Source organism: Lupinus angustifolius, chromosome LG15 (genome assembly GCF_001865875.1).
Source record: "Lupinus angustifolius cultivar Tanjil chromosome LG15, LupAngTanjil_v1.0, whole genome shotgun sequence".
NCBI classification, from domain to species: domain Eukaryota; kingdom Viridiplantae; phylum Streptophyta; class Magnoliopsida; order Fabales; family Fabaceae; genus Lupinus; species Lupinus angustifolius.
In genome coordinates, this window is record NC_032023.1 from 17,309,416 (window position 1) to 17,329,075 (window position 19,660).

A 19,660-nucleotide genomic window follows, 5' to 3' on the forward strand; every position below is an offset into this window, starting at 1 on the left:
GTGTATTCTATAAAGCTCGTGCGTTAAAGGTCATGCACGTCTATCCCAATATAGTGAACGTTCTAGAAATTTATGCCCCAAAATTTCATAGGAAGCGGCCCCCACTTCCACATTCACATAGGTGAGTCTATCAAGAATACTCTTATAGCCTATGTAATCCACTCTAATTGGAGTATATATCTCATTAAGAGTTTAACTCATCCTTACATATGCTACATGAATCATGCTTCTCATAATTTTATAGCACGTTCATTCTCATATCACTTCATAACTTATTACTACCAATTGAACCTATTTCTTGGGATCTCCAGTCAGTTAGGTCGGGTTACCATCATGAGTGATCCTCGTTCTAAGGGCAATAGTCACATACTCTTAGAAGTATTATAGACTTTCTCTCTAGCTAGTCCTTTCGTTAGAGGATCTGTTAAGTTATTCCAGTGCGTACATGATCTACTCTAACAGCTATTTGTAGAGAGTAACTCTCTGAATGGTGTTGTGCTTACGACGAATTTGTCGTTTCTTATCGTTATAAAAGTGGTTCTCAATTTTTGCAATAGTCGTGATACTATCACAATGGATCAACACATCTATATCAATTTTCCCATAGAGGAATCCCTGCAAGCAAACTTCTTTGCTAACTTGCTTCTTCATTAGTTATTGTTAATACTATCATCTCAACTTTCATAGTGGATTTAGCTAACATAGTCTGTTTCTTTTTAGGTTCTAGATAGTCCATCTCATCATTTATGTCTTCTCGCCACAAATCAACATCCAAAGAAGTCAAAACTTCTTGGAGATGATGAATTATCCTCCAACATATAGACCATATAATCAGGTCTATACTCTCTAACAATTATTGCTCTCTTACTTCTTCTAGGTTCTATTTCAAACCTTTCATTTTATATCATTATCTCTAATCATAAGTATGTGACTAGTTGATGTGCCCCCACCATTCCTCAATTTAAAAAGGAATTTCTCTTCATTAAAGTCAACATCGTTAGACTCAATGATCACTTTTGCGTTAAGGTCATAAAACATGTACGCTTTGTTGTTAACAACATACCCAACGAATACACATTCATAGGCTATATGAGTTTAACTCTCTAGGGTCATACCATCAGAAATGATTTCATGAGCAATTTTATGTATCTCATAAAACTGGGACTCTACTGATTTATTATCAGTCATGTGATACTTAAGATAGTGGTAACATCATATATACTTTTTATATTAACTTCCTCAATACCATATTTCTTTATTTCTCAAGTGCATACCAAATTAATTTAGCAAACATATATGTGTTGTAGTAATTATAGAGATCCTCTCACAACTCATTCATAATGAAATTCATAAACGTAATTATTTTCATTCCAGAAAGCTATATTAATAGCTAGTTTATCCTTCTTCTTTTTTCGGCTTTCTCTAGCAGCATTAGGACATTGATTTTCAAAGCGTGTGCAAGTTTTCTCATAGTGAGGAAAAATTTCATCTTATGTTGCTAACGTTTGAAATTTGTCCCATCAAACTGAAATGGTTTGTTCAGTCATAGTTGTTCGGTCTAGTAATATTATCTACGAATGTCGTTGCAGTAAAAACGTCTTAAAATTGTTGTTATCATAGCTTGCAACAATTATAAATGGCACGAAATAATATTTACTGGCTAAGTCACGACCAGATCGCTCTACGAATGTCATTGCAGTAAAGACGTTTCGTGACACTGCAAAAAATGTGCAAACATACTATCAACCGTATCGTCTCTAGGATAAAACAACACATATATCGGTTATCGAAATCTTACTGCATTGTAAGAATCGATCTCGAATACACCCACCATGATATGGATACTAGTGTCAGTTCTCGAAATATCCACAATATGACTATCAGTTTCAATTCTCAAAATACCCACAATATGACTACTTGTGTCAATTCTTTTCCCACAATACTGACTAACAATGTCCGTTCTCGCAATGACCACAATATGACTACTTGTGTCAATTCGACTACCAGTATCAATTCTCGAAATTCCCACAATATGGTTACTCGTGCCAATTCTTAGTACCACAGAAAGAAATAGAAGAAGTTTGCCGGAAATGCATCAGCGGAAAATATGAGGGAGAAAGAAAATGTTGAATGAAAACGCATTCAACTTGAGGCAAGTTATAATGAGGGGAGAATGCCTCTATTTATAACATAATTTTTTCCATGTTCTCCATCTCTCCAATGTGGGACTTGAGACTTTTTTAGATTCCACACTCAAAAGTTCTTACTAATGATTTTCAACAAACCATGTTCCATCAATCACAAATATTATCCTTCATACAACCTACTACACAATTTCTTTTTCCTTCTTTTTTCCCCTTTGAGATATACATTTTCTAATAAGAACAACTACAATAATATTCTTGTAGGATGAATATTCTTAATAAATAAGAATTATAGAACAACAAATAAAGGAATAATATTCTTATTTCAATAAAAATGATATAAGAATGAGTCATGGCAAATACTCTAGATAGAATGTGCACTATGTATAGTGAATTTTGATTCATAATTACATGTGATTAATAGCAAAAGAAACCAAAAGAAGATTAGTCAAAGATACTTTGAATGATCACATGGGAGAGCAGGCTTGGTGGGCCATTGTAGTTGTGACTCAAACAGAGAAAAGCTTATTATGGTAACAAAGTTGGATGCCGAATAAGACACTCCTCATCACCAACCTCATATATATATATAAGATGCCATTCTTATTAGTAACTCCAATTTACGCTTTACCTTTATTGAGATCTTAAGCATGTATTGAATTCATGATTAATGTTCTTTCTATCTGTATTTTACATAATCTAGAATGGAAGTTGATGATTGTCTTGCTATTATCGAAGTAGATACATATGATTAAGTGAATCATTAAAGTGAAATCGTCAAAAGGCAGTGTTCACTGTTCACAATTGCATGAGACCATGACTTATACCTTATTTTTGAACCAGAAATGTGGCTATCGCTATTTTGTCGACCACTTTTTATGATGTTAAAGATCATTCCATGGCATGCTTGTTAAGGAATTTTAATATAAAAAATATGTATTGAGAAATAGAATGTAATATTTATGCACTGATAATATAAAGATGTATATATAATTAATACATAATTTATCATTTATTTGTATTATTTTTATGAGTTTAAAATCTGTGCACTGATAGTGTAAATTTTTTTACACTGTCAACACATCCTCCACCATTGATTTGTATTACTTTTGTTTGAAAGTCAATAGCGGTTAATAAATCAATAGTAAATGATTGACTGACAGTATAAAAATATTTACACTATCAATATATATATTAAATTTTATTTTTATTTAAAAATCAGCGATAATTAAAGTAAATTGGAATGGTATAGTCACCCGATAAAAAGATGTTTACACTATGTCAGTTGTCATTTTTTTCTAAAAAAGTATATACCCTCATCAATTATGCAAACCTATATACCTATTACGCACTAATAAGAAAAAAATTGATGCACATTATAATTGAGATTTTTAAATATAATAATATAAATAAATGATGTACACATTATATATAAATATTTATGGTGATAAGAAAACAGACAAATTTTATACTAGTATTAATTGACTAACTTAGTTTTTCTTATTATCTTATATATATTATAGTTAAGTATATATATAATAATCATTTAATTAATTTTAAGAAATATTTTCTTCACGTATATACTTTTGTTTGTCTTTTCTCATTAGATATGGTACAAGTAATTATATATGGTATATTTTATCTACCTTAATTAAGAAATTGTGTTATTTATTTGCCCCCTCCTTTAACCTTTTATGGATCCTCCTTGCCTTGTAGTTTACTTTTTACAATTTAAATTATAGACTTGTCAAAGCATATTGTTTATTTTTTTAGAAGTTTAATTTTTGACTATGCTGTGAATTATAAATTTAAGCACTTATCTAAAATAATTTATATAAATATATTGGAGCATTTTAAATTTTTTCTTCATGTATACATAAAAATGAGTATAATATTTATGTACTGTCAATGTAAATATTTATATGCACTCAATACGTCATTTATCATTTTTTAGAAGAATTAATGATTAAAACTTTAATGATAGATAATACAATGACAATGTATAAAGCACGTATAATGTTAGTAGATACATTTTTTTTCCCGTAAAATATATATTGTTACATTTATCCGTTCAAGTTAATTAATGAAGAACATATCAAATAAAAGGCTAGGCGTTGCTTGCCCCTGGGTCTAATTGGGCCTAACGCACAAATCTCGCTAACTAAGACTTCATCCCCCAACAAGGGTGTCAACACGTGGTTCCTACTCAAAGACTCCATTTGTAATGTAATCTATCCCGTTTAACAAAGGAACTAATCTCTTAACATCCAATAAGGTTATAATATTTTATAATACATTAATGAAGCATTGAAATTCAAACTTTATACTTTCCAATAAAGTTTTATTACAACATTTGAATTCCTGTGTCAGTACGACTGTACTAATATTAGTTTGAATGGTCTCATCAATTTTTGTGTTGGTTGTAGATTTGCAGTGTACCCAATGTGGTACTTGAGGTGAGAAACCCTTCAACAGTAATAAAAGTACGCTTTTTGATATTATGGAGAATCAATGATATTTTTATGGGCCTGTTTGTAGTTAGGTACTTCTACCATTACAAAAATAAAAAAATCTATTATTTATATATATTAGTGTAAATATTTATACATATTCAATATATTAATTTTAATTGTATTATTTTATGAAAAATTAATAACAATTAAAAATGAATAGTGGATAATTAACTAATAAAATTCTCGCTTTAATTTTCCTATTAACAAATCCTTTTACAATTAGTAGGATATTGTTAAAAAGGATTTAGTTGAGTTGCAGTCAAAGTGGTCGTTGACCATTATTCAGTAGTAGTGTTATTTTGAATATTTAAATTTTTATAATTATCTATATTTTCAGTTATTTTCCATTTTTATGTATACATATATGCTAAAAATTGTCAGAAGTTAATTATTAATATAAATTAATGTAATAAATTAAAAACATTATAGTGGAGAGTAAGATGCTTGTTGACAGGGGTGTTCAAATCCAGACCGGTCCAAAAACAAAACCGAAAATTGATCCAAAATAGACCGAAACTGCAAAAACTGAATGTGTTTGATTGTGTTGAATTTATTTTTTAATGACTGATTGATCCGGTTCGGATTTTGTTTCACCTCTTGGATCCAGACAGATCCAGACCGAACCGAATTAATACGTAAAGTTTAAGTGTATAATACTTTTAAGTGTCTTCCAAACTTAATCTTAAGTCTCAACTCCAAAATTGTACCTTTATTTATTTTATATATATATATATATATTGTTATGTTCTAAATCATATTGATTATATTTGATACACTTTTTTAGAACTTAAACGAATCTCACAACCAAATGAAGAAGATTCATTTGTTGATTTTGATTAGGTGTTTTATTATTAATTTTATTGTTGTGAAAATATTATTGTTATTAATCATCAATGAAACACTCTAAATGTTAAAACTACGTTGCAAATGTTCATATTGTTGTTATTGATATATTGTTGTTTTATTGTCTTATTACTATTATTGATGTCTTGATGTTGATGTTGTCATTTTTTAATTTTATTATTATTGTCCTTTCTGTTTATTACTATTTTATGATGTTGTTTACTTATATTATGGTAGCACATATTTTAATGTTGTTGAACAATTTTTTTTTTGCTTTATGCTTAATATTTAGTTATTTTTATGAGTTTCGAATGTAAGTACAATTTCAATATTTTATAAAAAAAGACCGATCCAAACCGAACTGAAACCGCATATAATATTTGGACTGGATTGAATCGGACATCTTAATATAAACAGATCAGACCGGATCAGACCGCTTGTTTATTATATATTTGGATTAGATCATTTTTTGCCTAAAAATCAATCCAAATGGACCGCGAATACACCTACTTGTTGAATTCAAAAAAAAAAGGTATGGATAAGATATATGGATATCCTAAATCAAAGATTCCAAAATTCCTTCTTTGCTTCATATCATACAAAATTAAATAAATACAAGTAAGAAAAGAGAGGACCAAAAAGTTGGCTTATGATGACAACCTCTAGGGGTTACCTTAGAATTAGGATCGTTTTAGCTTGAAGTCTTGAGTTTTTTAAAGTGTAATTCATTTTTGGTGAATTGTGGGAATTTGGGGTTGTTTTGGTGAGGAAAATGGAAAAGATTAGGAGGGGGAAGCGCCACAAGAATGAAAGCTTGATAAGCTATGAGGTTCGTCACAAGCAAGGAAGCTTATAAGAACTTGTTAATGGTGGCCACGGCCAACCTAAGGTTTTTAGGAGAAGTGCTCTCAACTAAAACAATTCAAATTTACTCAAAATTCAACTTAACTTTATTAATGACAATTCAATTACATAAATAGACAATTTGAATGTCTTGGACTGAAATAAAAGACTAAGTCCTAATTAGCTTGCGTAATAGAAAATCCTAATTAAAACTTAGGCTAAAAATAAATATAAAATAATAATGTAATTCCTAATTAAATCAAGTAGATAAGATCTTGAATAATGTAATTTTGTTGAGATATTTGTTGGCTGAGTTGTTGATGCCTTGACCAAGTCTTGATCTATTTGAAGATTCACAAACTTCTTTTGATTTCAAAATCCCCACAATTTGGAGAAGACAAGATAGTGAACCAAATCATTTGCCAAATTATATATATCTTCAAGCAACCGAATTTATCTTCTTTACAATATAATTTCCTTGATTATAGTTGTGTCATCCCTAAGGCCATAAATAATCTATCTTCTCCTATTTTCATGCTAACCGAATCCTCAATGTTGGTTGGAGAAGATTTGGTTATACCATTTGAATTTTTATAACTCTAGCTTCAAATGCCACGTAGGTTACCCTTGAACCTAGGTGAACTACTTGATCACGAAATATGGACCATGTTACAAATAAATCCCAACCCATATTACATGAATTAAATACTAAAATACTTGAATAAAAATAAACCTAAGACTATATGAGAATGCAATCTCATTTATTTGAATCAATGTAGATAAAATAAACCTAAGTTGGAACATACCCTAAGGATCAATTGTGTCCTTTAAGACCTTAAGGATCCCTGCCTTGGCCTTGGCCCTAGTTGTAGGACCATCATGACTTTTCTTGCCTTTAGGATCAAAGGCTGTCCTAGTAGGGTTCACATCAGCTTAGCTATCGCTTTAGCTAATGCATAGGTAATGTGGAAATTTTTTACTTACATTTGGTTGACACCTTAGAAATTAGAATGATCCCAATATTACACTAAAATCTTAACAATCTAATTAATTTACCTTTCAGTGTATTGGACCCTTTGTTACTCATGACTCAACTCAAGTCTTTGTCCATGACCAATATATCATAAGATGGTAACATTCATGAGATGGATTAAATTAAAAATGTGTTATGCTCTTTTTATTTATGCGATATAATCTGTTAGTGCTTACTTTGCTAAATGGAACAAATATTTTGGTAACAAAATTAAAAAAAATTACTCAAACACATGCTCACTTGAATGAAAGTCTAAAGACATAATACCCACAATTTATTTGTTCACGCTTGAAAATAAAAAAAGAAGTTTATTTTGTTTTTAATCAACCATTAACGTGTAGCCCTACTTTTAATTCTTTGACTCAATGTTATTAAACTAAGATCGGTCAATGATTTTGTCAAGGCATCGAGCTAATGAGCCATTGGTTGGACCAATGAGTCAATGGTTGAATCGGTTAACTCAATTTATATTAACAAATCTAAAAAACTCATAATATTAACTAACATTATTTAATAACTCTATATTTTAAATTTAAAAAATATTAGCATACCTAATTAAATAAACAACAAATAATATTTCACTCTATAAAATATAAGTTGAAATCATCGTCAAACAACATATATATTGTGCATTAATTGCAACAGAAGTGCACATGAGTTTAAAATTTAATTTGGGAAAGTTTACAAAATCCCTTTAAACTTTATGTGTTTTGCAATTAAATATCGTAAACTATTTTTTCTTCCTAATTAATCCTTAAACTTTAACTATTGGTGAAATTAATTCCTACATACATGAAACTTTAAATTACTAACAATATGGTGTAAACTATTTTGGACTCTTTGTTGTTTAACGGCTTAGAGTTTTTTGCCGAGCTCCCTCTATGCACAATAGTTAAGAGAAGATTTGGAGCAAAATTCATTTGCACCAAATCAAGGCAAAGATGGCAGTATGGAAATGGTGGAAATTGGCCACATTGAAAAGATAATGATTCTAGAAAAGGTAAATGGGGTTGGTATTAAGGTACTATACTACTATGTGCTTGAATGTCGGTTGCTATAAGCTCATAGGACTACTGGTAGACATATTGTTATCAATTTCAAATTTTATTTATGTAGGGACTAATTTCACTAATAATTAAAGTTTGAGGAGTAATTAGGAAGAAAAAATAGTTTTCGTTATCTATTTGTAAAACACATAAAGTTTAAGGGGGTTTTATGAACTTTTATCATTTAATTTTAAATAACGAAATTTTTGCTATAACATATGACATAAGTTAAAAGTATTTGATTTTTTCATCTCAAAACGACATGTTTTAGTTGTTTTTTAAAAAATAATTTTTGACTGACTCGGATCCAACCAGTCCAACCATTTGAATCATCAATTTTTGGCTTAAACTGCCTGAATTGAATTGAGTTAATCTGTTTTGATGCAAAATCGATTAGATGAGAGACTTGAACCAGTCAGATGTTCGGTTCATGATTAACCGGTCGGGCGGCTGGTAGGGATGACAATAAAAACCGAACCCATAGGTACCCGCCCGAACCGAGCCCGAATTTAACAGGGAAAATCCGATGTGATTGGGTTCAGGTTTTACCCGAGTTTAAATTTCGGGTTTGGTATAGCAAAGACCCTAACCCGAACCCACCCCGAAGTAAGGTAATTCAATTTAAAATTGAAATTTCTATCATTTACTTTACATACTATTGGATCTTCAAACATAAAAGAAATGAAATAATACAAGAGAAAATAGAAATGTTAGAGAAAAATTACACGAAAATAATATCATATTTTCCTTAATACTTTATCATTTTCAGGTTCTTTTTCGGATTCGGGTATGGTATTTTTATTTTCAACCCGTTGAGTTTGGGTTCGAGTTCGGGTTCACATTTTAAATTTTAGGTTTGGGTATATACAAACTCGACCCTAATCTATCCCATTGTCATTCATAGCGGCTGGTTCAAGCCAAGTTTTATACCGATGTCGTTCCTACTAACATTTCACCTCAAACAAAGCCAATTCCCATGGCGTTACAATTATTTGAAACAATGTAAGATTTTAATACAAGGTGTAACATTTTGGTACATGTTATCATTATCTTTTGGATTTAAGATTTTAATATAGCCTGTAACTTTTTGGGGTAATAAAATGTATAGTTGTTTTATAAAATTCATTAGGTTACATGCAAATATTATTATTTTGACATTTTCCAAGGGCTTAAATTGAATTTTTAATAACTGTACATCAATAGTGAAAATCAATTGAACAAATAAAATAATAAGGTTAGGTTTTGTTATCTAGCACATAATATTTATTAGCTACGCTTCAAGTTGTGACATTTTTGTTGACTTATTATTTATATGTATATACTATTGTAAACACAATTTAAAATGATGTATTTGTCTTTTTTACAGTTTTACTGATTTTGTATTATCAAATATTTATATTACATCTTATTCTAATATTTTGTGTTTTACCAAAACAATGTATCACATTGATACAGCTATAGCAAATGTCATGTTTATTAATGTGAGCAACACTTATTTGGAATAATAGTTACACATTTTAAATTGATGAATTTCTTAGTCATAGAATATATATATACTATTAGTTATATGAAAGATATATTAATATCTTTTAATCTTTCATTTTAGTTAAGGATATTCTATTTTTTAATTTATTTACTCTATTTCCACATAACTCATTGTTTAATAAATATTAATGGATAATAGCAAATTTATTAATTTTTTTTATAAAGTCAAAACATTATCCTCAATGTGTTTCCTTCCAAAACTTAGAAAAGAAAAATGTATGTATTATCAGTGAGAATTTATTATCTACTATTTATTTTTAGTTATCATTTATCATTCAAAAATTTACATTAAATAATATATTGATCATAAAGTTTAAAAGTATACACTGATAGTATAAATTTACACTATCAGTACATCATCCAACATTGATTTGTATTACTTTGGTATAAGAGTAAATAATGATTAACAAATCAAGTGTACATAATTTACTGAAGGTGTAAAAAACCTTTACACTGTAAATATATACATATTAAATCATTGATCATTTATCATCTTAATATTAACAATACACACATATTCAACTCAAATACATACATATTAAATACATGCTGATTCACCCCATGAAGCTAATTTTTCACCCAGCAGCTTCAACATGTCCCTGATTATAACCCACGTGTCACTCCCTTATTGATCTAGCAGCCTCTTTCTTACTGGTTCTCCTGCACCCTCATCGCACCCAATCATAACCCTTCCGCAGTGAGAAGAAGACGAGTCAATCATAATAGCATATCATAATTTTCTTTCAACCAACCTACCTTATATTTAAAGCCTTCTCATTCCCACTTTCTCTTTCACCTTTCTTCTTTCTCATTTCACCGGAAAAATCTTCCTCCAATTCCTTTTCCCTCTCTCATTCTTATTATTCTATCCACTATTACTCATTTAATACCAATATTAATTAATAAACCACTCATTTAATATTCTCCTCACAAAAAAAATCGAAATTAGAGCTTTTCCTTCCATTCACAATTGATACCATATATATATTAATATCTTTTATTTATTTTTATTCTAAATTGATTTCACCTTTTACTTGGAAACTTTTTTTCTTCTCGGAAGTAACCGCTTTATTCACGCGATTTCTGCTTCGATAAAATCCTCTCCCATTTCCATAGCGATCACCGATAACATAATATCATGAAGTTTCTTCCAATCACCACCGCTATCGCCGCCGTCGAACTCAACGATCCAACAATATAAAATCAAATTTCATATGCATCCTCTCTGCTGTGTTTCCGCGATTTCCGATCAGTCATCACCAGTCAAACCTTCACCAACTCATTTCCCTGACTTCACTACCACCACCATGCCTCCGCTTCCTTCCACCGCCGCCGCAATTGGATCCGATTCGATGCCCGGACACAGTCGTAACCACAGTCACGGAAGCATTCTCTCCGTCGATTACACGCGCCTTAGTCAGCGTGAACAGATACAGCAGCAGCAACCGGCGGTGGTGATGGAAGTGAAGATCAACGACCTCGTTGGAAACGGAATCTCTGGAGTACTTCACAAGTGGGTGAATTATGGTAAAGGATGGAGGCCTAGATGGTTCGTGCTTCAAGACGGTGTTTTATCCTACTACAAGATTCACGGTCCTGATAAGATCATCGTCAATTCTGAAACCGAGAAAGGATCCAAAGTCATCGGTGAAGAATCCGTTCGTAGAATCTCTCGTAAAAGCAATTCATATTTTTATCAACACCGTCGCAAACCTTTCGGTGAAATCCACCTCAAGGTTCCAATTCTATTTCAGTTTTTTGATGTAATTTAATCATGTCTAGATTTTAATACACATATGCTAATTAATTAATTTCACTTTTCTTCTACACCAATTAAATCATGTGTTAATTTTAGTTAAGTAGAAAGATAACGCTCTGATAGAAGAAAATCCTGTTACGCATTTTCATTGGAAGAATGTTTGTTAACTTGTTTTAGGTTTCGAGTATTCGAGAGAGTAAATCAGATGATAAGAGATTTTCGGTGTTTACGGGAACTAAGACGGTGCATTTGAGGGCAGATACGCGAGAAGATAGAGTGGCATGGATGGAGGCATTGCAGGCAGTGAAGGGTATGTTCCCTCGGATGTCAAACAGTGAGCTCATGGCTCCCGTGGACAATGTAATTGTTTCAACTGAGAAACTACGGCATCGACTTCTAGAAGAAGGGGTGAGTGAGCCAGCAATTCAAGACAGTGAGCAAATTATGAGAACCGAGTTTGCAGCCCTGCAAAACCAGCTTGTGCTTCTTAAGCAGAAGCACTCCATACTTATTGATACTTTGCGGCATTTAGAGGTACATCTGATGAGAAAGTAGAATTTTATATGGCAGTGCAAAGTACTGGTTGTTAGAGTTCATTTGAGAGAAGTGTATCAATGTTACTGAAATTAGTATATTGTTATATTTTGCTATCTTTTTTTATCCCCTTGAACACATTCACTTCCATGTCTTGTATTCAGAATTGGAATCTGTACTTACGGATATAGTTGTCTCTGGTAGGATTCAGTATCAATTTCTTACCATGTATAAAATCTTAAATCAATAAAGTCTAAAGTCATATATATGGGTTTGTTAATATAAAGTTTCAAAGCTCCTTTACTTTTTCTTTATTAGTTCATTATTGTGAGTTGTGACTTTTACTGACCTTATTAGTAGTTGAATCCTCTAGAAATCACACCTTAAACTTATTAATTTATCTGTTCGACTGAATGCTCTTTATATAAATTTGCACAAGCTGGAGTGTGACAATGTCATCGGAGACATATCTGTTGTGTTCATTTATATTGCTCTGAAATTTTTGTACTAGTCAAAGACCATGCAGGCGATCTACTAATGCTAAAACACTAGACCTAATATTGACTTTTCTAAAATGATGTGGAACATAATTACACACTAATACATTAAAGTTTTTTTTTCAATTCATTTGTCTTGCAAATGTGCCTTCTTGACTGAAAAAATATTTTTTAACATTGGCAGACCTGGGTGAAAATACAGGTTAAAAGATGAGCAGGTTCTACATAGGATGAGTGTTTTTACTATCAATTTTCTAATTAGATATAGTCAATCCTGCTTTGATGATAAGATTGTGTCTGTTAATGTTAAAATCCATTGAATTGCCAAATGATTTTGTGGTTCAGCAAAATGGTTTCATTTGTCCATGGAGATTTATTGTTTGATCTCTTTTATAATGCTGCTTTCTTTTTTTGTTTGACTCATTGATTGATTAAGATTTTTTTAATCTTCATGAGTATTAATAAACTTGTATATATATTATTGTAGACAGAAAAGGTTGATCTGGAAAATACAGTAGTTGATGAGAGCCAAAGACAGTGGAATGGTCAAGAGGCTTCCTCTACATTAAGGCAGGAAAAATTGAGTGGTAAGTTTTTGTATGAAGGTATGTTTATTAGTTGTTACATGTTAGTGCTCCCATAAGATTGACAGTCAGTCTAGCCTCCCCGTTTGTTGACAATGGTGATGAATAGAAACATATCTGCGTATGCCACATGGAGATGCTACATGCCATTGTCTCTTTGCACTGACGCTTTCTCCTTTCCACTGTGTTTTATGAACTCTTCCCATTTATTTTTGTTGTTGTTGAAAATGTTATATTCAAATAGTTTGTAATACCTAGTTGCTCGTACCTGCTAAGCAATTCTTAAACTTAAACCTATATGTGCCTTTATTCCTTATTTCTTTCTCAAATATTTATTTCAGATGGAACTTTTAGTGACTCTGAGGATGATAATGAGAGACATGATGCTGCAGAGGAGGAAACAGATGATGATGAGAATGCATTTTTTGATACACGCGATTTTCTATCATCCAGTTCTTTCAGAAGTAATGGGTCTGATTATAGATTGTCGTCTTTGTCTTCAGATAGTGAAGGGATCTATGCATTTGAATCTGAGGATGTTGTAGATCCTTCAATTACAACTGCGGTAACCAACTACCCTCGTGTTAAGCGGCGAAAGAAATTGCCTGACCCTGTAGAAAAAGAGAAAGGTGTGAGTCTTTGGTCAATGATTAAGGATAATATAGGGAAGGATCTAACCAAAGTTTGCCTTCCTGTTTATTTTAACGAGCCTCTCTCCTCCCTGCAAAAGTGTTGTGAAGAAATGGAATATTCATATCTGCTGGACCAAGCATATGAATGGGGAAGAAGGGTAAGTCTGGAATTGGCTGATAGGCCTCTATATTTCTGTGCTAGCATTCTACCTAGGTTGCCAATATGTGCAAAATGAGATGCTTTAGAAGAATAGTTTCATTTGATATGAGAAAATATCACATTTTGTTGAGTTTTTCATGCTGTTAGTTCTTTCGGTGCAGTATTAGGTGCATTCTTTGCCTTTTTAAACTAATTGGAGATACCGTGCAGGGTAACAGCCTCATGAGGATTCTCTATGTTGCTGCTTTTGCTGTATCTGGCTATGCATCAACTGAAGGAAGAATTTGCAAGCCATTTAATCCATTACTTGGAGAAACATATGAGGCTAACTTTCCAGATAAAGGCCTTCGTTTTATCTCAGAGAAGGTCTGGTCGAACCTTATACATTGATGTTATTAATATATTACTGTTTCTCATCAACTCAGTCAAACTACAGTAATAATGAGAGCTATTTGAGTAATTTATTTCATCAAAATTGTATGTATTAATACTTGCATTTCCAGATATTTGATCATAATTTGAGCTAAGTTCTGCAGATCCCTTTGAACACAATACAATTTGAAAATTTGGATTTTGCTGTCAACGAGGGAAACAACTCTGCTTTTTTCACTATATGTTCCCTGTTTCAAAGTATTTATATTTATGCTTCCTCTCAGGTCAGTCATCACCCTATGATAGTTGCATGTCATTGTGAGGGTACAGGTTGGAAATTTTGGGGGGATAGCAACTTAAAGAGCAAATTTTGGGGCCGATCAATTCAGCTTGACCCTGTTGGTACTTTGACTTTGGAATTTGATGATGGGGAGGTTTTCGAGTGGAGCAAGGTATATTTTAACCGCTTCAACTTCAACCGCTAATAATGCTATGATGTCTGAATCAAAAACATGCTATGATGTCTTCGTTCAATTCTAAACTGAAATTGACTTGTTTTTTCAGGTTACTACATCAATATACAATCTCATATTGGGAAAGTTGTACTGTGATCACTATGGTACAATGCGTATACAAGGAAACCGAGATTACTCATGTAGACTGAAATTCAAGGAACAATCTATAATTGATCGAAATCCTCACCAGGTGCTTCATATCTTTGCATGAATTCTTTCTTTTTCCAGATATAATATAGCCTTTACATTTTCTATTATGTTAAATTGCCTTTGCTGTTAGCTTAGTTGCCTCACTGTATAGACTTCATAAGTTCATATGCACAAACACTGCATCAATGTTCAGATATAGGAAAATAATGAGGGCTTTGCTATTGGATAGCCTTTTCATTTACTGCTTTGCCATAGTTATTAAAATGAAATGAAATTTTGTTGCAGAGGATTGTTTCTTCTTATTGTGGTTTACCTGCTTTTTTAGGTTCATGGTGCTGTTCTAGATAGGAATGGAAAAACAGCATCAACTTTGTTTGGGAAATGGGATGAGAGCATGCATTATGTTAATGGAGACTACAGTGGAAAGGGGAAAGGCCTTGAATCATTATCAGAAGCACATTTACTCTGGAAGAGGAGCAAGCCTCCTACAGATCCCACCAGATATAACTTCACTGGCTTTGCCATGACATTAAATGAACTAACCATTGGATTAAAGGTCTGTTTTGTTAAGTTAACTGATTCTATATTTCATGTTGCACTTTTTTTGTGTATCATTTTTTAACAAGAATATTTCAGAAAAAAGGCAAATATTTTCTACTGTAATTTTGTGCCCATATAGATCGCTCTTTGCAATATTTAGGGAATATTGTTAACCTTTTTGTAACAAAATGAGATAGATCATTTCAATGTAAGTATGTAATTATAAAATACAAGGAAAGACACAAAGTAGTTGTATCATCGTATTATGCATATTGTGTTTGTCTGTGTGTTTACGGTGTATTGATTGACACTGATTATCAATTTAATTTGTTGAATATATAGGAAATATTGCCACCTACTGATTCCAGGTTAAGACCAGACCAGAGGTATTTGGAAAATGGGGAGTTTGAGATGGCAAATTCAGAAAAGTTACGTTTAGAGCAGCAGCAACGTCAGGTGCCTATTGCGTTTATGTTTTCCATATCTTGCTTTGTTGGCTTGACTTTTAGGCTTTAGCTTAGTGCTTAGAGATATGATTATAGGTTTTTTATATTCTGCTAGAATTCATGAAGTCTGAGTGTCCACTTCTGGTGCTATTCAAGACTCAAGAAGCAGACAATCGTTAATAGCCATAAGAAAGTACCCACTGTTTTAGTGTTTGGTAGTTGACACACTTCTGGGTAGGTTGAGAGCGGACTTTGCTCCATTCCATGTTAACAGCATATGCAACAAGTTTATAAATAAAATCAAACCCTTTTTTACACTCCTTTGTCCTACGGGTAAAACTTATAGCCAACTCTGTTTGACAGTCTTCATTTTTCAAATTTAGTAAATGGGAAATATCGTGTGATGTAGCTTACTGCATGACTGGATTGGATTTTTAACTTGATATTTTTGTATCACTTAGTCCAACCAAATCCTTAGTATCATATAAACAAACCTCTATTAAAAAAAACTCTCATTCATTCCACCTTTTTCAAAGGAATTATTATATCTGGTTAGAGTATTAAAAAATCCACTCGAAGGAGTTTGTCTTTGATTCGGGTCATCAACTTTTTCATTCTAGTTTGGGAAAGAAATCCTAGTGGGAAATGTAAGAGATTACTGAGTGATAGCTGTCTTTGTCAGTTTTGACTTAGCGATCTGGATGTGTGTGTAGTACATACTTCCTGATAGTTCTCTTTAGAAGCAATAGATGGCAGTCTATAAGGATATAAGGGGATTAGTTCATTGTGTAAATAATAAGGTTAGAAAATTTTGAGAAGGTGCCTTTGTGAGGAGATATGCTAGTGGATTTCATGTCACATCCTTATTTGTAGAAAAGATACTAGAATCGCGCCTTAGTGATTTGGACATGCGTGGAGAAGATTGTTAAAAGCTCCATTAAGGAAAGTAGACCGAATGGAGGTTTAGCCCAATTCTCAGAGGAGGAGGAGGAAGGCCGAGAATAGTTAGATAAAACATTTAATAAAAATTTAGAGATTAATACTTTATCAATAAACATGATGATATATGATAGATAATTATGACATCGTTTGATACATGCAGTTGACTCCACTTAGTGAGATTAAGACTTAGTTGTCATATCCTTATTTGCTAAGTTTTATTAGTTCCTGGTTTGTTTTGAATGGAATTCAGGCTCGGAAGATGCAAGATAGGGGTTGGCAACCACAGTGGTTTTCTATGGATAAAGCGAGTGGAACATACCGCTATATCGGAGGGTATTGGGAGGCCAGACAAGCAGGAAACTGGACCTCCTGTCCTGACATCTTCGGTCAAATTCCTTCGGATCATCTTTCTGATGAAGGTCAAATTACAGCTTCTTAGTTCTTAAATATTTTACCCTCAATTTTTTTACTGTAATTCATGTTGGCTAATCAGATGAAAATATGAGCGAGTAATAATGTAGTTTTTTTCTTTCATTCAAAGCTTATTAGCACAATCATCACTATTTGGTACATAAAAAATCATTATTGTTATTTCTGCATATTATGATCCAAGGCTACTGTTTACCCCAATCTCAAAGCCGAAATGCTGCCATCAGGATGTCTCCATCCCCATCCCTCCCCCAACACTAACTTTCTAAAGTCCAAGTGGCTCCCAAAGTTCCGATTTATCTTAAACAAAGTAACGACGTTAAAGCCACTACCTCGGCTATGAACTTCCTGATCAACAATAATGCTGTTCTGTCAGGTGCACACTCCCTTATTTTTTTAAAGAAAATACTTCAACAATTACTAAGTCTTTATTGACGGAGGCAAGTTTTTGGTGAAACCTTCAACTTGAACAAAATTTATGGATAGTGTGGTATAGTTTTTAATCAGATAAATTAAATAGCGACCCCTTCCTTGGAGTATTTTCTGATGGTCTATGTTTGACAGAGTTTGTCTATGACAATTTACACCATGACAAAAGCCCTCAGTTAGTAAAATAGATGGCCATGATTCAAACATAAAAAGAAGCAAAAGTACAATTCTATTTACATCCAAAAAAAAGTCTAAAATACTTATTATTATTATTGAAGAGAGTGGATGTGAAAGGTGAGGAAGAGAGTGATGCCAAAAGCTAAATGGTATTTTTGTAGGAGAATGCAATTAGCTGTCATATTTTATTGGAATTTCATGAGATTAAACATGTGAATGGTTTGGAGGTAAGAGAAGACTGTTGGTAAAAAGTGCAGCATCGAGACATATCAATTTAAACCTTCTGTCGTCTTACCTTTTGTTTCCTCTTTCCAAATGATTTGAAATATGGGTTATTATATCTGTACCCCGAAAAGATACTTGTAACAGATATAGAATAGAGGACAACATATTTTCTTTTCGTGGGGTATTGTTTCACTGATATGAGGCATTTTTGCATACGATACAGTTTAGGAACTCGGGTCTAGCCTTGAAAGAAGTGCTAGAAACCTTACTGGTAGTATTAGATATGGACTTATCGATCTATTCCATCATTTCCATGTGCTTGAGTGAGTGGGAGACAGACAGGCCCCAACTCGTAGTATATATCATTCCAGGAATTGTTGGGCACTATTGATTCCAAACAAATGCAACATATATAATTTCATCTATTCCTGAATTTTGGCAGAATTTGTTACGTAACGTAAGACATTCATGGGCTCACATGATTCAGACTCTCTAGTCTCTATCATTTGTTTCTTTTATGACAGGAGAATACCTGTTAAAACTTAGGCAGGTGAGGGTCCTGTCATTCTAAACCACGTATGTGATATTATGTATATTTATTATCTTCTCTTATTTACTTTTTTATCTATAAATAATTACTTTTAAAAAATACATTAAAAAAAAACACTTTTGGTATAACTTCTCAACCCTTTTTTGGAGGGGGTGTTCTTTTTTTGGGTGAGAGGTTCTCTTTTTGGGTGAGAGGTGTGGTAATTAATTAGTACAACTTACTCCCTAGTTTTTTTGTAATACAGATGTTGTCCTTTTCATTATTAATCCCACCAATCTTTATTATTATTATTTATTTGGGCCACCAAAATTATTAATGATCAAAGTGTAGAAATTAATTATAGAATATATATATATATATATATATATAAAAGTTAATGAATTAGACTTTGAATCTTAACTTATATTATTGTAACTTCTATTATGTAATGACAAGTCATACATCTAATAGTATAAGATTCAGCTAAATCCTCACAATAATAAAAAAAGTTAAATAGTTCAATTGTAAAAAATACTTGTTAGAAAGTGATTATATCCTTAGTCATAAGGTACAATATATTTAGTACTTTGATCCTATGATGGTGCAACCCTCCTAATTTTTTGTCCTGATCATCTTATCTTTCTATCCTTGCTCCACACACCCCACCACCTGTACTGTATAGCATTCAAGCCGCCATTGCCACCCCATTCTGGAATCTTCATCTCATTCTCCACCATCATCGCCCACACCCTGAACTGACATGTGAAAGTTCT

General features: G+C 32.2%; 1 protein-coding gene across 1 annotated transcript; it reads left to right on the forward strand.

Moving 5' to 3' along the window:
- LOC109328332 (oxysterol-binding protein-related protein 1C-like) lies at positions 10,751–17,706 on the forward strand. Its single transcript, XM_019561747.1, has 10 exons — positions 10,751–11,703; positions 11,904–12,260; positions 13,245–13,344; positions 13,683–14,131; positions 14,344–14,499; positions 14,790–14,957; positions 15,070–15,210; positions 15,496–15,726; positions 16,053–16,166; positions 17,349–17,706. Exons 1-10 carry the CDS (start codon positions 11,182–11,184, stop codon positions 17,535–17,537), a joined length of 2,427 nt encoding a protein of 808 aa, XP_019417292.1. The 5' UTR covers positions 10,751–11,181; the 3' UTR covers positions 17,538–17,706.

Coding starts and splice junctions, on each gene's coding strand:
- LOC109328332 (XM_019561747.1), top strand. CDS start 11,182: ATGCATCCTCTCTGCTGTGTTTCCGCGATTTCCGATCAGTCATCACCA. Junction 14,132..14,343: donor CATATGAATGGGGAAGAAGG/GTAAGTCTGGAA, acceptor GATACCGTGCAG/GGTAACAGCCTCATGAGGAT. Junction 14,500..14,789: donor TTCGTTTTATCTCAGAGAAG/GTCTGGTCGAAC, acceptor GCTTCCTCTCAG/GTCAGTCATCACCCTATGAT.